The 23,256-nt window shown below is 49.1% G+C and overlaps 2 protein-coding genes across 5 annotated transcripts in view; one reads left to right on the top strand and one right to left on the bottom strand.

Annotated features, from left to right (window-relative positions):
• KCTD20 (potassium channel tetramerization domain containing 20) overlaps positions 1–12,224 on the bottom strand; it is a 33,647-nt gene extending 21,423 nt beyond the window's left edge. The window contains exons 1-2 of one of the 4 annotated variants that reach the window (XM_075174037.1): positions 12,138–12,224; positions 8,275–8,346 (exon numbers count right to left, since the gene is read on the bottom strand). The gene's annotated coding sequence lies outside the window, so the exon portion shown is untranslated. Of the gene's footprint in view, positions 1–8,059; positions 8,171–8,274; positions 8,347–8,891; positions 8,917–12,137 lie in introns of those variants that run through there. The other 3 variants (XM_075174038.1, XM_075174040.1, XM_075174039.1) reach the window with 3 other exon arrangements.
• A 632-nt stretch (positions 12,225–12,856) lies between these two features.
• ETV7 (ETS variant transcription factor 7) lies at positions 12,857–20,576 on the top strand. Its single transcript, XM_075174047.1, has 8 exons — positions 12,857–12,947; positions 14,955–15,072; positions 15,343–15,507; positions 15,783–15,890; positions 16,786–16,977; positions 17,289–17,431; positions 17,788–17,888; positions 18,523–20,576. Exons 1-8 carry the CDS (start codon positions 12,942–12,944, stop codon positions 18,632–18,634), a joined length of 945 nt encoding a protein of 314 aa, XP_075030148.1. The 5' UTR covers positions 12,857–12,941; the 3' UTR covers positions 18,635–20,576.
• Positions 20,577–23,256: the final 2,680 nt, after the last annotated feature.

The following is a 23,256-nucleotide window of genomic DNA, read 5'->3' as shown; positions in this document are numbered from 1 at the left end:
TCACTCCCCCAAAGCCCAGATGTCTGATTCATGTAAATATTTCAGTTTAAAAGTCCCCCCCCAGCTGATTCATAAAAAGTTTGAATAGAAAAATCTGTATGGTTACAAATAGCTTTATTTTAAGCCTCCTATTTGCAGCAAAAGCCCCCCCAAATCTGTCTCCCCAGATGCCTCGTTCAGCCTGTTTTTGCAGGACTCGCCTGGTAGAAAAGGCACAGTTTTATTAAACCCTTGATGCCATATGGTTAAATACACTCCTGCCACTCGACTGCCGTCCCTTACGCAGGCAGAAAGGAATTAACTACCAGAATTTTTGAATATGTACACAGTCACGTGCATACAGATTCCTGAGTCCAGAAGACCTTGGACTTGGGCCCAACAAATTTACAGTAACTGAGGATAAAATTAGTTATTTTGATATGTTAATTCCCCCCAAGATGCATTGTTAATGAGCCCCAATAAGAACCTTCTACCCTCAGAGCTTGGGTGCCTATGCACAGCACTGCAGAGGCATTACACATTTATGTCACCTGGAAATGTTACCCTCTATCAGTTCAAATATTAAATCAATCTATTCTGTTGTTCTTAATGCTTTCCCCTAAGATATATCTGGATTGCTCAGAGACTGCTCCAAACACAATTTCACAGAACAACAGAATTAAATATCATCAATAATATATAATTTTTAATGCAATAGAACCTGAAGAAGTAGGAAACTATTTTTGTTCTGACTCATGCCAATGATAAAGCATGCGTGTGTACTGACAAGTGTTAAAGTCTCATCGTTACACAGCACCTGATTAATGAAAGATACCTTAAGAGATATCTTACTCAAAAACAAACCAATCAATCCAACACAATAAAAACAAGTTGTCACTAATTTACTAAGTAACTCATGTCTGCACTGTACATACATACAAGGTGTTGCAAGCACTTGTTATTACTTTTGGTTTGAGGGCAAGCTTTTAATTCTTTAATGCCCAATTATCTAGTCTATCCAGACACAGGTGCAATAAAGCACCTGTAGCCTGCTAAGGTAATTGGGGGGCTGTAAAGAAGTAACAACAGCCTCCAACCACTGAGGCATATTGTCCCACCCAAGGTGAGGTGGGTTACCACCATTCAGGACTACGAAAACTCCCCACAGAGCACACGATGCTCGAGAGCAAGGCAATTTGTTGCACTTTCAAAGCATGCAGAAGAGCATTGACCCCAAAAATCAGCAAGGAGATGACAGCAGGGTACAAATTAACACTTCAGCTCACAACTGAGGGGCTGAACACACCACAACCCTCTCCTATCTCCTTCACCACAGTGGCCTTAGGAGAGCCAGGAGCTGCAGACAGCATCTGGAGCCCAGTACTTGGAGCTGTTGCCACCACCACCTGCAATTTTGGCTTGCAGCACAGGGTCCCAACACCAACACCCAGCCTGCAGCACCATAAAGGATCAACTACCCTCTTTGCTTTTGGCATAGCAACTAGCCAGTGTGGATCCCCTTGAGATGAGGATCGGTGTATTAAGAATCAGTGTATTTTGAAATACAAAACAGTTTTACTATGAGTGGACTATTTTACAGCAGAATATCGGTAGAGAGAATATTCAGACTAAAAATTCCTCTCCTCACTTACTGAGCTTTTACTTTCCTACAAAAAGTTAGCTGATGTTTCACTCATAGCACAAAGCACCTACTTGCTTTGACTCTTATTTTAGAAAGGCTGCGAGCAGCTTAAAACTCCACCTTCCTTCTCTGGAAGGGATCCCAACAAGTAACTGCTCACTCATTCCCAGCTCATCTGCTACAACTCCAACTGCCATTCATTTTTAACCAATTACATGGCAGCAGCTTGAAAAAACTAACAATAGATGGCAGATTTTTGAAAGTTGAATGCAGTTACAATAGCTATTCACCAACGAGATTTCATAACAGAGCATACAGCATTAGAAAAAAACCCCAAAACATACTGTTTAATGAAATGCAATTAAATTTGAAAGTAAATATTCCAGTCTTGAAAAAGTGGTTCATCTGTACTACAGTCAGGAGGAGCTCAGTGCTTACTGATGTACCTGAATAAGCTCTGATCTACCTAATCACCTCTGCCTCTGTTTCAGGGCCTGAAGGAGGGCTGTACAAGGGGGACGGGAATGAGAAGAGGGCACAGATAGCAAGCAAGCCCCTCCACCTGCAGCACAGGGCCCTGGTGCTCTGGGCCAGGCACTGCTGTCACTGATTAAAGGTCCGGCAGCAGTTTGTGTCCAGTGTGGAAGAGCAGAACCAGGCTTGGCAAAACTCAAGTGTCATAACCCAGCACAGGAGAGCTTCACCTAACTTTGGTACGAGACAGGCTGGCGTGGGATTCCTGCCAGGGCAATTATCTGGCATCCCCTCGAGGCATTGCCGTATCTCACCACAACAGTCAGCAGGGCAAGTCGCTGGAAGCCACTTCAGATAAAGCCACCGAAGCTACAGCTGTACTGTCCAGCCGAAGGGCTGAGATACTCCTCATGAGCAGAGGCACGAGCCAAACGAAGACTATCAGCGTTGTCTGTAGAAACAACGGAGTTCTCTGAATCAAGCAAGTTGTTTAAGTCACATTAAGATACAGACAATAACAAAGAGCAAAACAAACATAAGGCCTACCTTGTAGAGTGCAGCCGCATTAGTAAACTCTGCAAGTAATACTAAAGTAATCCGAAACCAAAATAAACAGCAGAGTTTTATTTAGCACAATTGCCGCTCTTCAGGAAAATACATCTTGATTTATTTTTAGGGAGGCAAGAGCAGGGGCTAAAATTTCAGCTAGGTAAAGCCAACCATTAGCACTCTGTCAATTTATGTCAGCAGAGAACTTCATACCTTATTTTCAAGAACTGAAAAACATCTTACTCAAGATTTCAAAATAACTAAGGTTTACGATGGTACATTGGCAAGACACCTCTTGCTTTGTTTACAGGTCTGGATAAATATTTTACATGTCAAGCACAGTTATAACACTTTCTAAGAATATTCCATTACATTCTTTCTTATGTGACTAATAATTCTTTCACAAAAATATTTGGCTAGTGTCATGTTTCAGCAAAATTAGCCAGGAACTGTAGCCATATTTTGTGGAAGTTTAAAAAAGGGAAAATACCACTAAAAAAATTACAAAATTGAAAAAGCAGGGATGATGCCTATTTCAACACACATAATGAGGTGTTCGTGCAGAGGAAAGGTGCCCATTTGGGCACTGAATAAGGTTGCTTTTGAAAGTGGAAAGTTCTAAACCTGAAATGTATTCCAGAACAGTCCACTCCAGCTCATTTTTAATTTGACAAGCAAGCAACCCATCAATATTCTAGCCAAAATTGCAGCTGGCTTTGTGAGTGTTTATCTCAAAGACAACAAGCAAAAGAAAGGCTAGGATTTTAAGAAATTTATTTATTTTAAGGAAACAGTCTTCAAAGTCTGTCCTTGTGAGGAATATTCAACTCCTCTGCTGAATAATCCAAGAGCTTTACAAATAAATTAGCATATTCCCATAGTAGAGCTTATGCATGATTTTAATAAATCCTTAACAAGAAGATAGGTCTTACTGTGGAGCCCGCTAATTAAAGGCTCTATTAATGCACAAAGAAGCTCTCTCTAACCGTAGGATTTCAACTCAATCCCAGTCAGACGTGACCAAAACCGTGACATTTTAGAGCTCTTAAAGGTGGACTGCATGAAATGAGTTTGCTATTTTCAATCTGGCCGTCAACTACACAAGCCACTTACAAGAAACCACCATCACTAAATGAACCTCTTGGTGGTAAACCTGGACCAAAACTCACGTGAGCAGAAGTCTCAGCACACTCAACACCAGCGGGTGAATGCTTCTTCCAGCCCCGTCTGCAGGACAGCCCCGGGGCAGCACGAGGGTGCTGGTATGCTCATTGCCAGGGCTCCAGCTGCTCTGGGCATAAGTAAAGCCTTTAAGTCTCACGGCTGTCAATCTGGCTGGCCTGAGTTCACAGGATGTTTTGTTTTGAACTGTTATTTTTAATTCAGCTGCGACAGTCTCCTAATTAAAGATAGCACTAAGTGTCTGCTACACACAAGGTGAGAGACTGGAGAAGAGTCTATCTTCTGCATTAATAATGGTTTCATCTCTCAGAAATGCAATAATTCCACTCTACAAGTGGTGAAATGGCATTTCCCATAGTTGTCCACAACACCTTTAAAATAGTCTTGGAATGACTTAACAGGGCAAAGTGAAGACAGATTCAGATGCCATAGCCATGGCACATTAACCAATTTTCTGAAAACAATTGATAGTTTCAAAAACAGCTTTTAAAAGGGGAGGCTCACCTCATGATCTTGGCAAAGAACATTTTGTAATAGGGACATTTGACAGACAGGGTACCATTTAAATACAGCACAGCCCTAACGCACTAAGCTCTCCACAGCTTTATAATTACCAGTAAACAGAAGTCCAGTTTCCCCCTTGCTCATCCAACACTAAGTAACAGACATAATTAGACTGGTTTCACTTCAGTATTTTGCGCAGCACATTGAAAGCTAACCATCTCAAAACCAGCCATTTATCACTGCTCCTCAAGTCTGACAGCAAAACTGCACATAAACGCATTTCCTCACTATCAAATATGTTCATTTAGGTCTTTCTGAGAGCACCACATCATACAGCCCTGCGAGGGGACTACCATCTCCAGCAGGCTGGGAGCAGTGATGCAGAGCTGAGTCACAGCAACCTTTTCACACCACCCAACAGCAGCCAGAACAGCATGTCTGACCACAGCCTCACCCGTACGTTCGAAAATGGACAGGTTGCTGCAGGGAGGGGGGCAGACACGTGCTTGGGCCCCGTTACAGGATCTGAAATGGGGGGACTATTCTGGGAGGTGATAATGAGAAAGCCTTCTCTCCCACCTGCTGCTCACACATGCCCAAGAAATGCGCATCATCGATATTTTTCTCCATTAGCGCAGCATCCAAATCAATGGCTTTCGATCATACTCAAAAAGGTTTTAAATTGCTGTGCAGTACAGCTTAATCCAGAGATAAGCAGCATTAAGGGTAAAAGCTAAAACCTGTCTAGTCCAGAATGACTCAAACATTAGCTAATTTACACACCGTAAGAATGGATCTTATAGAAACTGTGGAGATTAGCAAAAACTTGAGGTTTTGAGGTGCTTTATATTAAAACTAAACCATTTCACAAATATACCTGAATCATCTGATTTGAAGATCACTGAGTAATCTTACGATTTTTGATATTTGCAACTTGGTCTGTCTGAAGGGAAAAAGAACAAAGTAGATCCTACAGAGAACAGCCGGTAGAAGAAAAAAGATTGTGCTCATATGTATCAGAGAAACTCCATAGATTTAACAAGTCCAATTGTAACAGCAAATCAGCACTTCCTGAAATTTAAATAATCTGTATTTCTTTTCTATTCCTTAGCTGGCCTCCTGAACAAAGTTACAAGAAATAAGGCAAGCTTTTTGAAAGCCTCCAAAGACTCCTTTCCCAACACATGCAGTGAAGTCTTCTTCTAAAAACCGTATTTGTATAAAAGGCCTTTGCTATCGTAAACTTCCATCTCCTGAGTCTGTATCAGTCACTAACACCTGAGGAAGGGCAGTCTTCTCAAAAAGCGTTAGACTACGAGGAGGTTTGCAAGTGCCTGCCAGAACATTTATGTCAATGGATTAGGGAACTCATTCATAACTACCAACTGCTACAGGTAACATTCCAGGCAGACATAATCTTTTCCGTGGCTAGAGATTATGATTTTTAATCCACTCACCCAGAGGAAGAAGAAATTAGCTAGCTTTCACATGGGTTAAAGCTTCCTTATTCTGTTTTTCTCCATTACTTGTTCCAGTTATGTTGAACTAGCAGATGATAGTAACTGCACATGAACTGGGAAACTTGTAAAATCCACCCAGCTAACTTCCAGTCCTACTGGAAACTGTTGCTGCAGCAGCAGCAAACAGTTTCTCTCTTCCTGCCTTTTCCCTGCTCACCTCCTTTGGTGACCTTTCACTTCAGTTTCTCCAAGTTACCAGAGCACCCTGAGCGAGAACTCATTCAGTCATTCAAGTTATAAAACAGATACCACTTAGAGAAAAACAATGTCAATGATTATTAAACTGAGAAAATCGCTAAAGTTGGGGTACGTGCTTAATCAAGACAGGACATCCTACGGCATCACGTGGACTCGGATTAATTTCAGGAAACGTCACCAGCTGTTGTCCCAGCAGAGTGAGCCATGGGGCTGGGCTCCAAAAGATCCAGCTACACTTTCTAGACCCAGAATTATATTTATTTTATTCTTTTATTAAATATAGTCTTGCTATTTTTGCCTCCCTAATCTGTTTTTTAAAGCTATGTTGCCAAAACTTTACATACAAGAAGCATTACCTGGCAGCAGCAATCACTAATTATTATACACCGTTTCTTATTGCTGTCACAAGAGCAGGCTGCCACTGGACTTGCACGTTCTCGCACTGCTCTGTTGTGATGAGCATTAGGCACAAGGTTCAGTTCTTTTATGATTGCCAAGCTCTACTTCCTTCTGAAAACCCTCTGATTCAATGGACTAAACCACTACATCCCAACACACGGGTCAGGGACGTAGCACCATTTTATGACAGCTAGCTGGTAGCTGCATTCATTTCCCCGTTCTTGTAATACACGATTTTGCCACTGAAAGTATGACTAATAAATTTTAATCCATATTATTTGTCCACAAATTGCAAAGGCAGCCCTGACACACACAGAGCTGTGCTCTCATTTCTCTATCTTTATTCAATTTCCTCACTTCCCCCCCCCTCCTTTCCTTCTTTTGGTTATTTCAGTATCGGATCCCAGGCAGTTTTTATTCTCAGAGTAAATTGCTGACTAGTTCTCTAGTCACTCTGACAGCGGGATACATATGACCTGTTCCAATTTATAGTTCACATGGGTATTACTATATTTGCATGTTCAGTAGCAAAACCAATGCAATGACTGAACATTCCCAGACTCAGGAGCAATCAGAGGATTAACATTTTTTTTATAGCTGCACATAACACATTTGAGATTGTTCTGAGAGTAAAAGGCAGGGAAAAAACAAATCCATTCACTGCTGACAAAATTACTGAATGTTGGACTTCAGCAACTATAGCCCACAGTCAATGCCTCTTCTAAGACTAACAGCCATTGATTTTACTCCTCAGTTTCAGGCCGGTGCTCACAAAACAGCTGCCCTTCAAAAGTCCTAGCCCTCTTCTGTGCTCTGACAAGCAGAGCCAAAAAATACACAGGCCAGCATATGGTCTGCACTCAGGTCAGAGGACACATCTCGACCACAAATTAGATCTTGAACAAGAGACAGGAGGAGAAACGGCCATGAAAGCTGATGAAATGAGACGTAGGGAAGGCAAGTCCCAGGACTTCAGTTACTTACAGCATCTGTAATTATTTCCCTGTAATAGACTCCCGAAACACGCCCATGTGAAAGCCCACCTTGCTCTGCCTTTGTGGTTCTGCTACGTTACAAGCCAGCCTAGTTCGGACACCTGCTGCAAAGGAATTCCAGTCACCAGTTCCATGGGTACAGGCTAACAAGGTCTCGATAAAAAAAGTCTCCCCACTACTTCTAGACCTGAGACTAAAGGACACACTCCTCAACTCTGGCCTCCTGTTATAACCCCCTTCTCTGGAAAGCTGGACATCCTTCGACCCTCAAAACCACTGCTCCTTGGCCTCCCCTCCCACCACGCACAGACACATCCCAGGGCTCCATCTCAGCTGTGAGCTGCCCGAGCCTCTCTGGGGAACACGTGGTAGCAAAATCAGGATGTCAGGCTCTGCAGCAGAGATCAGCCACTAGCCGTTTTCATCTCAGAAAACTGCAGTTTTGATATTCACGCTGCTAATCTGCCTTCCTCCGTGCTACAGGCTGGATGGAGTTCCTCCTCCTCCTCACACAGCAGCGGTTGCCTTCCTTTTCCCCAGGATAAAGCAGGGCTGCATGGGGCATGCTTAAGCACTCCCTGTTTACTCTGGAGCACAGGGGGTTGGATTCATCTCACCTGAGCTGCCTGGATTACAAGTCCCAGCTTCTCTATACAGACACCGGTAAGAAACAAGCTCTGGAAGGGAATTCAGCTCCTCAAAACACAGATCAGTCTGGGCTATGGGACAGAAGATGAAACTGGGGAATTTTTCAGAACTGGGAGGCTGTTCTGTAGACAACAATTCACATGGCAAGGCTGTCCAAAAGCCAGGGACCCAAAATTGCACTAACCTTGGCAAAAGATGGTCCACAAACTCTAGCAGACTGTCATGTTGGAATCAGGGGGATGCTGGCATCAGAAACCTGAAATCAGAGGGGCTTACATCAGCAGTCTGGCCAAGTCCCCCCAAAAACCAGATATTGCAGTCACATTGCTTCTACAGAAAATGCTAATTTTACCAAATTGGTAATTTCTGAACTCATCATTAGCTCTGGTTATGCTATTTATGAATAAAGTGGAAGAAAAAGTGGTGGTGGCTCCCCATCCCTTTACATTTCCCCACAGAAAAGTGTTTATTATGCTGCTTGTCTGCATATGGGTTAAATTAGCCAGTAATGAACTGATCCACTAGCTAAATTTACTTTCTATTAAGCAATTCATTTAAAAATCAGGAGATCCTTTAGACAGCTGAAGTGGCCTTTATCAGCAGGCACCAATTCAGCATTTTTCCTGTAAAGAAAGAGCTCATTATCCACACACTAAACAGATCTCTAAACAGAATGCAGCAGTCCCAGAGCCCGTTCCCAAGCTAAAGTTTTAGGGAGGCTCACTCTGAATTTATTGAACAGGAATTTACTTTCTACTAGGAGGAAGAGTTTCTGACACCGGCTTTGGCAAGAACATGTACCTAAGACAGACTGCACAGGTACGTGCTACTTCAGGTAGCTCTGCAAGTCTCCTTTCACAAGTTACTTGGCTGCTGAGTCGGCCTGTCATCATGCAGTGACTTTCATAACAGGACTGCAACTTTGTGATGCAATTATTCATACAGTACCACTACTACCTACTCCTTGGCCAATACTCCTTTATGATCACAGCTTTTGGCAAAAGGGGACAAAGGTGGTGTTAATTGCTATACAGCGCTGAAGTCTTACAGCAAATTCATTACAAAGGGTGAAGTAGTATTTACCTTTCTCTACACCCGAATCTTCTACTTATGGGTTTTCAGGTGTTTAAAGTGGAGTTAATAGCACTACTTTTAAACAATATTATACTCTGCTTCCTTTGACTACACTGCTACACTGTGAACTAAACACCTGGCTGCCTGTCATGGGCACATGGAAGGAGTTCAAGATGAGGTCGAATGACAAACACATGCTAGCATGCCCCAAACTTTGTGCTGAAAGCATTGGCTAATAAAACCAGATGTGATTCTTGCTTCTCATGACCTGTAAAGACAGACTGAATTGCCACACAAAAAAATGTTACAATATCCTGAACGGCAAACTCAAAGAGGATGGTTATGAAACCTCCCGGATTCAGGGAAGGCAAGCCCGAACATGCCAAGATATGAAGGCACCTCAAAAAGACTGAGGTAAGATCAGATTTATGATCAAATCAGCTAAAGTAAGAGAGTTTCTCAATTCTGATGGTTAAAAATACTTTGGGGAAGGAAACAAAGATTACTGTTGTGTATAGCTCAGGCAAGGCTACCTCAGGAGCACAGAAAAATAAAGCGTAACATTGAGTAATTTTATACTGGACACATCCAACAACTTGACCACATTCACGTGGATCTTAGACAGTAAGTTTCTGTTAGCACAATTATGACCAGTGATGAGGCTTCCTATTTTTGAGGCTCTGGAATTACTACCTTGCCTTCCACTCAAAGAACTGTCACAAAACCTTTCCAGAGAAAAAAAACAACAAACAAGACCCAAAAAAACCCAACCACTTTCCCTGCCCGTAGGTACATGCAATCTACATCAAGCAGCTCAAATGCCTTTGCTGAAACTTGTTTCTCACCACTGTTGAGAAGTATATAAATAACCATTTTGGTCCTTTCGACTACAACTTCTTCCAGGTAGACACCTGCAGCTTGACTGGGCCCACTGAAGTCCACTCAACTTTATACAGAATAACTACAAAATAGAAAGCTTCCAAAAAATAAAACTATGTGATGAAATCCTACCAGATCACTCTTTTTAAGCACAAATCAAACAGAAAACTTATCCCCTTCAACACTAGCAGCAAAAGACAGTACTGAAAAAGATCAAAAGACATTTTGTGTGCTGCAAGTAAGTCTATCCTGAAACAAACACCAATTTAGCTAACTCAGCACACACCTATTTCCATGAAAGCATAACTTACTTCAACCTGTTCTTAACTGCTTTAAGATAAGCTGAAATAAGTCTGGGCACAGCCTTCTGCACAGGTTTCACGTAGGATTAGTCTACATAAACTGCTCCATTTCAGTCATAAGATCAGACCATAGAAGACCCTGTAACGTGGATGTTGTTACAGAAAATAAAGACAATTGCGCCAGTATAAGCAATTGTTGTACAGGCTGCCTTTGCAAAAGAGCTAGAGCTTTTTTTTTTTTGTGACATAAGTACATACAGGTTGTACACAGTATCAGTCTATTTATTTTTGTAAAAGGTAACTGTTTCCCTAAATAAAATTGCTCCACTGTAATAAAGGCATGTGTAAATCCAGTCTGAAGAATAATAACTAACAACTCTTTACAAGAAGCTTTGCTTACAGACTAACCCACAGTTTTTGAGCCCAGTAATTCACTGTTTTGATGCTTACATCACTGAAAATGCTTCTGTGAACCAAGGCAGAAGCATTTATAACCCTTAAATCCAGGTGACTGTCAGCAATGCAGTCTCACAGTTCGGGCACTGGGGTGAACAAGGACACACCTCAAAAGGGAGAGCTGTGCCTTTCTCTCGATTCCCCAGACACAACCTCCTTCCGATTAACAGTTCGTGATTGCTGCTAATGCCAGCAGGAAGGATTGTGACTTTGTGGTAAGGATAAGGCACGCACAGGGAGCACAGGTGATTTTTCTGCCTTAGAGCCATAACCTACTGCTACAACAGGATTTGGGTTTGCAAATGGCAAAGTACTTCAAAACACTCTCCCTACAGAGATGTGTTCTCAGCCTCCCAGGTTTATGCCCAAGATTGTTAGCATTATTATTACCCCTACCCTGAAAAGCCTAAGGTCACTGAAAAGGCAGCACAGAGAGAGCGGGATCAGAGATGGGGAAGGTCACAACACAAAAAGGTGCCTACGAGCAGAGGCAGGCTGAGGTCTCACCTACTGCATCTGTTTAGGGGAAAACGCCTTAGAAACTCCTGCTCCCTTTCAAAGCACAATGGGGCCAGAAAGGAGGGAGAAAAGGAAAGGTAGACTCAAGCCTAAAAACATGCTTAAGAATAATAATGCACCAGCCTACAACCCCAGAACATGCGCAGGAGAGCAGCATGACCATCCCTGAGTAGGACGTTCCGGGGGTGGTGGTCACAACTAGCAGCCTCACCAAAGGGCACTGGGCACAGTCCAGGCCCCGAGGCCTCCTACACAGTACAGGGGAAAGGGGCAACGTGTCAAAGATGCAGGGATGCAGCATTAACTCAAGGGGTAACAATTCCAGCCCCCTGCCAAACACAGACAAGAGCATAGGCCCAAAGGCCCCTTCTCCAGGTAAACCCGGGGCAGGGGGAGGCATCCCCAGCCCCACAGATGGCTCTCCCCCACTGCACACAAAGAAGGCCCCATACCCATCTCCCCAAACGCCCACAGAGGAAGGGCAGCTCCCCCGGCCCCACAGGCCTCTCCAAAGCCCATAAAGAACAATGGAGTTCACTGTGACCCCCCCAGACATTCCCTCGGCCCCACTGACAGCCTCCTCAACGCCCGCAGGGGACAGGGAAGGCCTCCCCCGACCCCAGAGTGCCCCCCTTCCCCCGAGCACACACTGTACAAACGGGCGCCCCCAGGCCCGTAAGTCGCCCTCAAAGCACAGAGAAGGCCCCTAAAGCCCCCCACAGCCCCACGGAGGGCCGGCAAGGCCCCACAGGTCGCCCGAGGCCCCACGCAGGGCGAGGAAGGGCCGCCCCCCCCCCCGCTTTTAGGCCTCACTCACCGCGTCCCGCCGAGGCCGCTCCCTCAGGCGGGCGGAGGGCGGGGTCCCACCGCTAAGCCCCGCCCCGTCCCCGCCGCTACCCGATTGGCCCCGCGCGCAGAGCTGGCTGGCCAATGGGGACCGAGGGAGCGGGAGGGGCGGGGAACAGACGTACCGGTGCGCGCGTGAGTGCCGGGGCGTGTCCTCCGGTGCGCGCGTGCACCGCAGCGCCCCTCCCGGTGCTGAGGGGCCTGCACGTGCCCTGCCGTGCACCCACCCGGGCGTCCGCCCGTGGGCGGCCTCCCCGCGCCCCTCCCCGCGCCCCCCGGGGCAGCGGGGTCCCGTCCCGGCCGTGCCCGGTAGAGAAAAGGGATAAAAGCAAATATTCGAGCCGCCCTCCCCGCGGCGTGTCCCGGGACCCCTCCCTCCTCCGGCAGCGCGGCCGCCCCCGTGGCGGAGAACAGGATCCCCGGGAGGACAGGGATCCTCGGGGACACAGGGACCGGCTGCGGCCACCGGCGCTGTCCCGATGCCGGCGGTGGGCGGGATGCCCCGGGCGGAGCCGGCGGCCGCACCGGGGGGACGCGGGACCACGGCCCCGGGGGAGGGCACGGCGGGACACGGCCCCGGGCGCTTCCCCCCGCCGCTCTCCTGCCTCCCGGGGCTCCGGCTCCTTTCGATTTCGTTTCCCGGAAGGATCGCGCCGAAGCCGCAGCGGCCGCAGGGTCGGGACCCGCACCGGGGCAGCGCCAAGCTCCGGGTCGCACCGGGGTGGGGGCAGCGCCGAGCACCGCTGCGGGGACCGGCCACCCGCCGCCACCGGGGATGCAGGTAAGAGCCGCCCGCCCCCAGCCCGGTCCCGTACACCTCCCCCCGCCGCGGTTCTCCCCCCCCAATTAGGGGCTGGAAGTTGATGCCCGGGGTGTGACCCCCCCCCTCCACCTCCAAACGGCCTCACGGAGCCCGGAGCAGCCGGGGGGCTCCATCCCCCCCATTCGGGACTGAGCCGAAAGCTGCTCTCGCACGTCTGGGGGTTCGTTTTCACCCCCCTTCTCTCGCTTTCCCACTCGAACCCCTCCAAGGACAATATTTCCTCTTCAAGCAAGGAAACACCGTCTCAGAAACGTGTGACAGCAGCTAAGCAGGAAAAAAAGCAAGAACGTAAAATCGGTACAAAGTAATAAAAATTAAGAATGCATCTCTTACGCCCTAGAAATCTTCACGAGCAAGAAAAAAATCACACATTTGGTCTGTTTTTATTGTAAATCTCGTCGTAAGAGAATCACACCGATGGGAAAAAACTAAAATACCTTTTTAGAGGAGTTCTAAACAAAATACACTGCTTATTTCTTTCACTTTTATTTTTCCCTGTAGCTTATTGCTTAGAATGAATCTGAAACACAGTTTGCATTGCTGTCAAACCTGTTCAGAGTTTATACCGGAGTTTCTCTGGTTTCCTCATACAATATTATGCAGCTACTTGGTTTGCTAAAACCAACAACCCCAAGACAGCCAGCGATGATTCCCCCGCTGGCAGAGAAATTGTTAACGCTCATCCTTCTGGTGAAGAAAACCCCTCACCTATCACCAAACTGCTGCCTTGCTCCTGCTGTAATTCCCCCCGGGGATCACAGGGAAGCATTTTCCCCAGGAGGGATGGAGCGCTTTGCTCCCGTCTCCTGTGCTCCCGGTTTTGGGGACACCAGCTTTGCATTTAAGATGTGTGCAACCACCATCTGCGCTGTCAGTGCGCACTGGGATTTTCTTCACCTCCGATTTTCAGGGGGGCTTAGCTCCTCTACCCCCCACCGCCAGTTGAGGAGCGCTGGCTGCTCTAACCACCTCCAAAAATCTGCCTAAGAGTGTACTGAAGTGCCCAGAGTTGGCAACCGTTTCAGAAAATACTATTTGCAGGCAAAATTGTTAATTTTCCAGAGGATGAAGCTGAGAAATTGCTGGGATTCGCGTTAATACCTTTTAAAGGGGAAACATTACCTGCCTGGCTGCCAGTAATATTTCCAGATCTAGATGGGGCTGAAAGCAGGCGCCGAGCTCCCCTCTGGCTCATGGGCTCTGGATGAGAGCCCGGAGGCAAAGCGGGGGCGACGCTGACCCCCCAGCCCCGCAGAGGTGCTGGGGCTGCCTCTCCTCCCAGCACTGACCATCTCACCCGTTGGGTGAGGCTGGAGGGGCTCCTTAATGAGCAACCAAAAGAGAGGAGTAATTCTTGAGAGGTTGGGACTTCATGGCAGGAGAGCAAGATGAGAGGACACCTCTCTAAACGGTGGCATGGCTATTTCCACTTATGCCCAAATGATCACTGGGGAAGAAGTTAGAGATCTCTTCATACAGTGTTTTTAAGACAAAATCTAAGCATTATTGCCAGCTGTATTTTCACAACTGTAAAGAACTGAAGTACTGTCCTAAAACCCTGGGCATAGAGCGAGCATCTGGGGATCCCGCAGGAAGCAGGAGCCAGCACGGGCACTGCAGGCTCTGCCGGTCTTGGCTTCATCTTCTACTTCCCTGCAGCCACGGGGCAGTGGGGACGGATAACCCACATCCAGAGCCTGGATGGGGGCAGGTACCTCTGCTAAAGAAAAGAGCTGGAGAAAGAGAGGGGGATCTCTGGCTACTAACCCTGTCTTGGGCAACCAGAGATTCATCCTGGGGCTGGTAAAGGACCTAGAGCCAGTGTGGAAGAGCTGCAGACAGCACATCAAACCAGTTAGAAAATATTTGGGCAGTGTTTACTGTGGTGGAGGCATCTCCAAAGCAAAGGCAGGACCAGAGCTGGGAATTCCCCCCCCACTGATGCATTTGATCTCTTTTCCCCAGGGTAAAGTGGCAGTCAGCTCTTCCAGCCCCGTTGTCGCAGCTTCGTTACCAGCCCCATCCCAGGCCAGACATGCACCCATCAGCGAGGGGGAGATCTTCAAGCTTCCAGGCAGGCTGAGTGAGTAGATGTTGAGGTATTAATGCTGCTTAAAAACAGGAGTTCCCACAGGGTGGGACATGGTGGGTCCCAGGGACCATTCCCTGCTGTCAAGGGGGACAAGATGGACCAGTCATCAGGGGTCATTTTCTCTCTTTGGGGCATTTTTGACCTGTGAATGCTTAATATAGAGGGAAAGTTTGGTGATGGAGAAGACTAGTACCCCACCCTGCCCCTCAGCAGTTTTGAAGATGGAGACTGAGTTGTTTCAGAAGCTGCCCCTGGTTTCAGGAATCCAGCCCTCACTGTGGAGCAAGGATGACGTGATCCACTGGCTAAGATGGGCTGAGAAAGAGTATTCCCTTCGGCAAACCGACGAAAGCAAGTTTGAAATGAACGGCAAAGCCCTGTGCATCCTCACCAAGGATGACTTCAGATACCGAGCTCCGAGCTCAGGTTAGACCGAGTGCAAGGGTGTTTCTAGGGACCATCCAAGTACAGCACAAGCTGTGGTCTGCTGAGAGGGGCTGGACGGGTCCCAGCAGACCAGGCTTTAGACCTGGTCATTTGGGTGCTGGAGACAAGGACAACCCTCTTCCTTCCTTCAGTCCATCTAGACTGCAAATGCTTTGGGATGGGGAATAACCTCTTAGCACAGAAATCTAAGCAACAACATCAACTGAGAGAGACAATAATGCAAAGTCATCTGAGCAGACCTTCCTTCCCTGCAGGTGATGTGTTATACGAAATACTCCAGTACATTAAGACGCAAAGAAGAGCTCTGGTGTGCAGCCCGTTGCTGAACTCAGCCTTCAGGGAAGCCAGGAGCAGAGAAGAAGGTATGATGGAGAATGGCAGCCGTCCATCAAGCAGAGCCTGCCCTCAGCTACAGTGGGTTGCACACATTTGGGGTTTTGAAGCTCAGCCAGCTGAACCCATCCCACACTACCTGAGCAAGGCAAGCAGGACAGTCCTGGAGAGAGCAGCCAGGTCCAACAAAGTCCAGGCAATCAAGGAAGTTTGTAGTGATGAAGCAGGTCTGCTCAGAAACAGGCCTAGACAGCACTAGGTGGGTCCATGGTGACCAGGCAACCTTAGGAAGCCTGTCTGCACATTGAGATCTGGATCAGGGAAGGTCAATAGCCAGGCAGAGGCACAGCCCTAGCTGGAGGCTAATCCTCCTGCAGCATCACTAGGAAAGGGTTGAAGAGCCAGGGCTGAGCTTAAATGGAGCTTCTGGGCCAATGGGTGGAGTGGGGAGAGGCCCCAGGTGAGGCTGGTCAGGGCCAATGAGGCTTATTAGTGCCCTCGGGGGGGCTAGGTAGGAGTTAGGGTGTGGATAGGTTGGCATCAGTGGTTGGCTTTGCATTGAGGTGGGTCTGGGAGTGCTCTCCTGAGCTCTTCTGCTGGCTCAGGTGTAGGGTGATGAACATCTTAAGCCCCCACAACAATTGACAGGGGAGTGCCTCTACTCTGGTGCATTCTCCTATTCCAGCTTTTCTTCTATATCTGACCCTCTCCCTACTTAGCATCTCCTCTATGGTCCATCTCCCTGGACCTTCTGCTGCTCCTGCCTTAGGAAAATCCCAGGCTTTCCTCAGCACTTGCCTTCTCTGGCTGGGCTGGTCCTAGGCTGATGACCAACCTGGGCTGTCCCTCCCCACCAGTCTCAGGACTCTGGAAGTTCTCCTGGGACCTGCCATAATGCACCACAGGGTTTGTGTTTTCTTGCAGGGACAGACTGGAGTGCTGAGGCTGCCCCAGTTGCTGTTTCCTCCCGCCTGGGTTGTGCAGCACAGCCTGTGTCCCACAGCCACGCAGAGCCGCTGAACCTCTCCCATCACAGCTCGGAGGGCAGCTGCAGGGCAGATACCGTCTGCTCTTTTCCTACAACCCTGTCAGCCCCAGTGGATGGGAAAATTGCAGGTAAATATGAATTTATAGCCTGGTTCCTTGGGGAAATGAGATTGTGCTTTGTCCTGCCTGCCCATCTGTCTCCCTTTCATTTATTCCACGCATCAGGGTGTGCTTCCCCGCCTCAGTTTCCCCACCTGAAAAATTGTAGTTCCTGCTAGCGTTTTGAGATCTAGCAATAAAAGTGCTGTGCATGAGCTCTGGGCTCTTCTTTTATTTATTATCACTGCTAACATGTGCAATCCTGTTGCTGATTGACCCTCACTGGAGCATAGGTGCCTTAGTGGGAGCTCTGTCACTATTTACTCTCCACCAACGCTCAGACTGCAGGTTGCTGTGGGATTACGTGTACCAGCTCCTCTCTGACAGCCGCTATAAGCCTTACATCAAGTGGGAAGACGAGGAAGCCAAGGTCTTCCGGGTCGTTAACCCAAACGGACTTGCCCAGCTCTGGGGAAACCACAAGGTAAATGCAGTTGAGAACAAATTTGTCATTCCTGGGCTTCTGCACGTTGCCTTCATGACCTGTTCCCCAGAGCTGATGGCACAGGGACTGGGAAGGGTGAGACAGAGTGGGTGCAGGGCTACTGAGAGATGCCAACCTCCTGGTGATTAAAGAGGGAGGCTTTCTCATCCCCTGGAAAGCAAACCGTGATGGCTGTGGACCCAGACGCAAGTCTGGGTTAGAGACCCACACTGCAGCCTGCAATGCCCAAGAACCACCTCGAATGTCCCACATGTGGTCCTGCTGCAGACAGACCCAAACCAGGTGTTGGTGCTTGCTTTTACTCAACCCCTCCCCCCAATTCTTTTCTCCTCCAGAACCGGATGAACATGACATATGAGAAGATGTCACGAGCGCTCAGACATTACTACAAACTCAACATCATCAAAAAGGAGCCAGGGCAGAAGCTGTTGTTCAGGTGAGACGAAGCAGATCAGAGAAACGAGCTGCCTGGGACAGCGCAGATGGGGCACGGGAAGGCAGTGGCCTCCAGACGTTGGCAGCTGCTTCATCCAGCAAGATCCCCCCCTGCAAATGCAACACCCCGGCGGGTTTGTGTCCAGGCTCTGTCCTGTGCAAGCCGGGAGCTGGGCCGCCGGGGCTCCGGGTCCCATCCGATGCCCCAGGGCCACCAACCTGCCCTGGGGCCAGCATCCATCCGCTGGAGTCCAGCTGGTGCTGGAGGAAAGGCCCCCGAGCCCAGCCAAGCTGGACAGGTCCCTCCTGCTCCCCAGTGACACCAGGGCTGAAGCCCACCTCCAGACAGAGGAAGAGGTGGAAATAAGTCAGGAGCCTCCTGTTTTCAGCGCTGGCTGCTTCCCTGGGACTAGTTTGGACTTAAAATGCCAGCTCTGGGCCGATGAGTGCTGAGCTTTGTCTCACCAAGCTTGGTGCAAAGCAAGAGCTGGGATCCTCAGCAAAGCCCAGGGATGGCAGATACCCTCTGGCGAGCTCCAGAGCTCAGCTGATGAGGGCAAGGGCTCCAGCATTTACAGACTGGTTTGGGGTTGGGTTTGGACATGCCCTTAAAGCCAGTAACAAATATATTGCAGGTTTTTGAAGACTCCTGGGGAGATCATCCATGAGAAATCCAGCAAACTGGAGCAGCTGGAGAATGAGGACCATAAGGATTTGAAAGAAGACCCACTGGAGGGTTCACCGTAGGAAGTCTTTGAAGGTGGCACTTGCAAGTGCATCGCAGACAGACTTGTGCTCCGCTGGGAAGTGCCAGTGTCTCTTGTATCTCCTGGACAGAAGGCCACAGAGCTGCTCCTGGATTTCAAAACCTGCCCTGAGCCAAGGCTGTGACATTTCTGGGGCTTCATTAGCAAAACACACCCAGAAACTGCCCCCCAGCCCCGAAAGCGCAGGCGAACGTGTGGGCTGGTCTTCTGCTCGCTTCTCTTCTGTCCTCTGGGAGGGAATGTGATATTTTTGCTCTGTATATTTTGATGCTTGTCTTTAAGGTTTGAACTTGTTGGTAGACTGCTCCGTTCTTACAGTGAGACACGCTGAGCAGAGAGCACCGGAGCACGTGCTGCTGGTCAAACATCTACCGAAGTGCTTTTGCGGAGAGCGGTGGCCCTAAGCGTGAACACGCTGCTCGGAGTCTGAGCCATTTCCCCGATGCGAGAACGGACTTAGGTTGCAGACGTGCTGTACGCTGCAATCTCTCTGTGGGGTTGCTCCTGTGATTAAGGGTGGGAGTGTGCTGAAATATCTGCCTGGATCAGGCCGGGCTGGACCTCCAGGCTGCACAGATGCCCTAAGCTGGGTCTCATTTTAACTCCTTTTCCTCCATGTAATGTGCTTTTTAATTAGCTGACTAAATAATGTGAAAAGAAACAAAGCCAGTAAGGAATATGACCACACTCCTTGCCAGACACGAGGTTATTTGCTTTGAGTCCGAAGCAGGAATACCTGCGACCCCAGGCACTGCTGGTGTCCTGGAAGGAACAACGTGTGTGTGAAATCTAAAAATACCCACTAATGTTTTCAGATTGCTTTTCATTGAGGAAATAAAATCCCGTGACTGTGTAAGGTTGAAAATCCCACTTCTTGCTGGTTGAAGGTCTGAAACTGGGAAATCCAAGCTTTCCTTGTTTAAAACCAGCTCCTGGTCTTGTCCCCAAGCTCGGCAGCCCCTAAACAGTCTGAGCTGCTGGTGAACGCAGTGCAAACACGTGGCGTTTTGTAGCTACGTGGACAAGCACGGGTACAGGTCGTGAAGCAGCATCGGGTTTCATGGCTGATAGGAAAAGGTGAGTTCCTTCCAACCTCGGTTTTGCACCACTGCAGAAATTATCCTGCTGCCTCATATCTTTGCTCTGGACCCTTGCCCAAGCCCAAGCTGCTGTCTCAGAGCTGCATCGGCACCGCTTTTGGGGCAGCAATGCTGTGAATGGGTCTGGGAATTGTCAGTCATGTGAAAAACTTTGGCAAGGGTGGGCGACTGAGGTTTCCACCAAAACTGGTTGTGGCTAACCTGAAACGAGAGTCCCTTTCGCTGTAACTGGTGTTACTCCTCCAAAACTATTTTATACCCGTTAACTAGAGCCTGGAGGTGCTCATGGGCTGTAGCCCGCAAGAGACGGTGGTGGGACACATGGTAGCTGGTTGGTACCACATCTCCGGAAACACTGGCTGAGAAAAAATCACCAGCTCGTTGGCAAAATGCAAGTGCTTGACAAGTCAAGTGATGGAGGAGAAGGAAACGAAAAGCTCTAGTGGGGTAAATGAGCATAGCGTCACAGCCTTGGGGAGGTCCTAGCTAGGAAGGGAGGCCAAAATCTCTGCTAGGAGAGGGGCTGGAGGTCACCCAGCACCCAGCCAAGCTGCAGCCTGGGGATGCACCATACCAGGAAGGTGCAGCGAAGCACCCAAGCCTCATCCTTCCTTGCACAAAGGGTGCTTTTTGTCCCAGAGAAGACTAAAGCCAGATCTTGGGGTGCAATCCAGCAGAGAGTCAGTGTAAGTCCTGCCCAGCCCTGAGGGACAGCTTTGGTGGGAAAGCAGACCTCCTTCCTTGGCCACTGTCCCATCCTGGCCCTATGTTGCTCTTGGGATACGTACCCATGGGTGCATTTTTCCTGACCTTCTCCTAACAGACGTCCCCCCTGCTTTCTTGCCGTGGAAACAGCCCTGATGATGCTCTCCTGAGCATCCCATCACTTCTCCAGCCTGCGTGGTTTGTTTTGGTGGAGCAGGTGACAGTTGGTGACCGCGGTGCTTGTGCCACGCTCGCAGGGAGCGTGCGAGATGCCCTCTCTTCACGTTTTTCCTGCGATGACTAAGGATCCTGTTGGACTTGGACGGGGATTTCCTCTCCTGGTTGGGAAGCTGCCAAAAGCACTCAACCCTCCTTGTGCTGGGCCGTGCCACCGCGGCTCCGGAGGGATCTTGAAGGGTGAAGATCAAAGGGCACCTTTGCAAGGATGGGCTGCAATGACAAGCTCTTTCCGTGCTCCCAAGAAGCCCTCGTGTCCTTCCCGGGGTGATGCGTCTCTTTTCCCTGCGGTAAACAGAGACGGGAGGGATGTAAACCTGCTTTCCCGGAACGGGGACCCAGCCCCTTCGGTAAACAGCCGAGTAACTGCCGCTTGCGCCGGGGTGTTTGGCGTGGGTGTGTGGGGAGGGAGAGCACACAGCGGTTCGGTGACTTTTGCCCCATTGCCAGGGGCGGTGGCACGCATGCAGGTTGCCCCACGTGGGCTTTCCTGAAGGTTTGCGGGTGCTTCGTTCCCTGGAGGTCACCATCCTTGCTTCAGCAGCACCAGGTCTGGTGGCGTTTGGGGCAGGGTGTCGCGCAGCCGCAAGAACCGTGCGCGCCCGCTGCTGCGGGAAGCGGCTAAAATCAGCCCCGGGGCTGGAGGAAAAGAGGATTTGCTTTGAGGGCTGGTGCTCTCCACCCTCTCGGATCAGAGGCACCACACACGTGGGCTGAGAGGTTTCTGTTGAGGCCACACCGCTGCCGTGCATCGGCTGTGCCGTCTGTCCGAACCGCGGCCGGTGCGGGGAGCAGTGGCTGCCCTCAACACCCCCATCGTGGTTCAGATCTGAAACTGGAGATATTTTTGTGCCCAGGTGGCTGGTGTTGACTCGAAGGAACCTTTGTGGCCCACTTAAAACACAACTGCCTCCAACAGCCAGCCGGATTAGCTGTGGCTCTGGCTAGCCAAATCTTGAAGATCCCCCACCCCTCTGGACACCCATTTGAGGTTGTCCCAGCCTCCTGCAGAGGAGGCTTTTCCCGACGTCCAACCTCAGCCTCCCAAGTTGTGGCCTGACTGTCTTGTTCCCCAGAAACTTGGGGGTGTTGCCTCCTGCCTTCTCCTGAGCCCGTTGTACCCCCCCGCACCTCGCACCTCCGTGCGAGCAATACCTCTCCCTTGGTTTTTTCCATCTTCTGGAGCAAGTTCCTGTAAACAGGCCAACTACCCCCTGCTGTGTCCGTGTGTTTTTAGTTCTGCTTTTCCCTCCAACGTTGCTGGCCTGAAGATACCAACCTCGGCGTTGCGTGCTCCCTCCATGTGACCGCGTTTCCAGCCAGCTTCCTCATTCTCTATTGGTATTGATGAGAAAAGCGGACAAACTGGGATCCGGATCTCTTCCCTCAACTCTGGCAATGGGCTTTGGGTTTGTGTCGGGTCTCTTGCAAACATCTTTGTCTTAGGCCTCTCTCCCACTAGGTTTTAGCATGTCCCAAATCCCAGAAGGGACCTGAACTTGGATAAAGGTCTGGATCCAAAATCACAATTCAGGTCAAGATTTTTCCTGGAGTCACTTTAGGTATCCCATCCTCAGGCTGTGTCCAGAAATGCTCCTACAAAGAGGAAAAGCCTGCAAGAGGCCGTTAAGTCAACGCTGATTCCCAGTTTAATCATGAGAAGTTCTCCATGAGCAGGGACGGTGTTTGGACTCAGCCTTGGATGATCTCCAGTAGCAAGATCTCCAAACTGGAGATGGCCAAACTGTGCCCCATTGCCAGAATGGATGTGGTTTTTTGTTATACGAACGTTGCAGAGAAAAAAACAAACAAAATTGTTTGCGAAACTCCTTCTCACCCACTGGAATCGACCTGCTTATGGAAGGACGTGGTCAGACGCTAGTTAGCTCCTGATGGATGGTTTAATTATTTATCAGAAGTAGATGGGGATGCTGAAAAACAAAGCCAGGTAATTTCTAATCAATACCAGACTCTGATTCATCAGTGTAGGCTCAGGAGAAACAGAGGGAAATGGACGGGATCTCTCCCAATTATAGGAAAATATGGCACAGAAAGTCTGTAGAAACCGAAAGAAAATAATCCTGGACTGGTTCAATCGTGAGCTGAACCCATTATCAGGAAAAGACCATTTTTATCTGGGAGGCACCTGGGCAGCACATCATCCCAGCTGAAAACTAGAGAAAATGCAGCACCGCTCAGGTGGAAATCTTGCCGAGGGCTTTTCCAAAGCCAGCGTGCCGGCAGCCGCTACCTGGCAACTGCATCCAGCACCGTCCCTGCAAGGTGCAGTGCGAAATATTGCCATCAGATGGCAAAATAGCAATGAGGATGGGAGGCAGCAGCCTGCGGGAGGGGGCAACAGGGGCAGGGGTGCAGGGGGATGGCTGTGGGGCCAAATGGATCTCTGGTGTAAGAAGAAAGGCTGAAGATTTGTTTGGCAGATTGCAGATGTTGGGGTGCGCGGGTCTGTGTGGCGCGGGAGATGCTCTGCCCCTGGGCGAGGCTGAGCGGGAGCCACGTGGGTGCAAAGGATTCGGGTCATGAAGCCGGTCCTGTTTCA

This window comes from Calonectris borealis, chromosome 26, assembly GCF_964195595.1.
Source record: "Calonectris borealis chromosome 26, bCalBor7.hap1.2, whole genome shotgun sequence".
Classification (NCBI taxonomy): domain Eukaryota; kingdom Metazoa; phylum Chordata; class Aves; order Procellariiformes; family Procellariidae; genus Calonectris; species Calonectris borealis.
The sequence above is the reverse complement of the archived record's forward strand: the minus strand, read 5'-3'. Positions and strand labels throughout refer to the sequence as shown.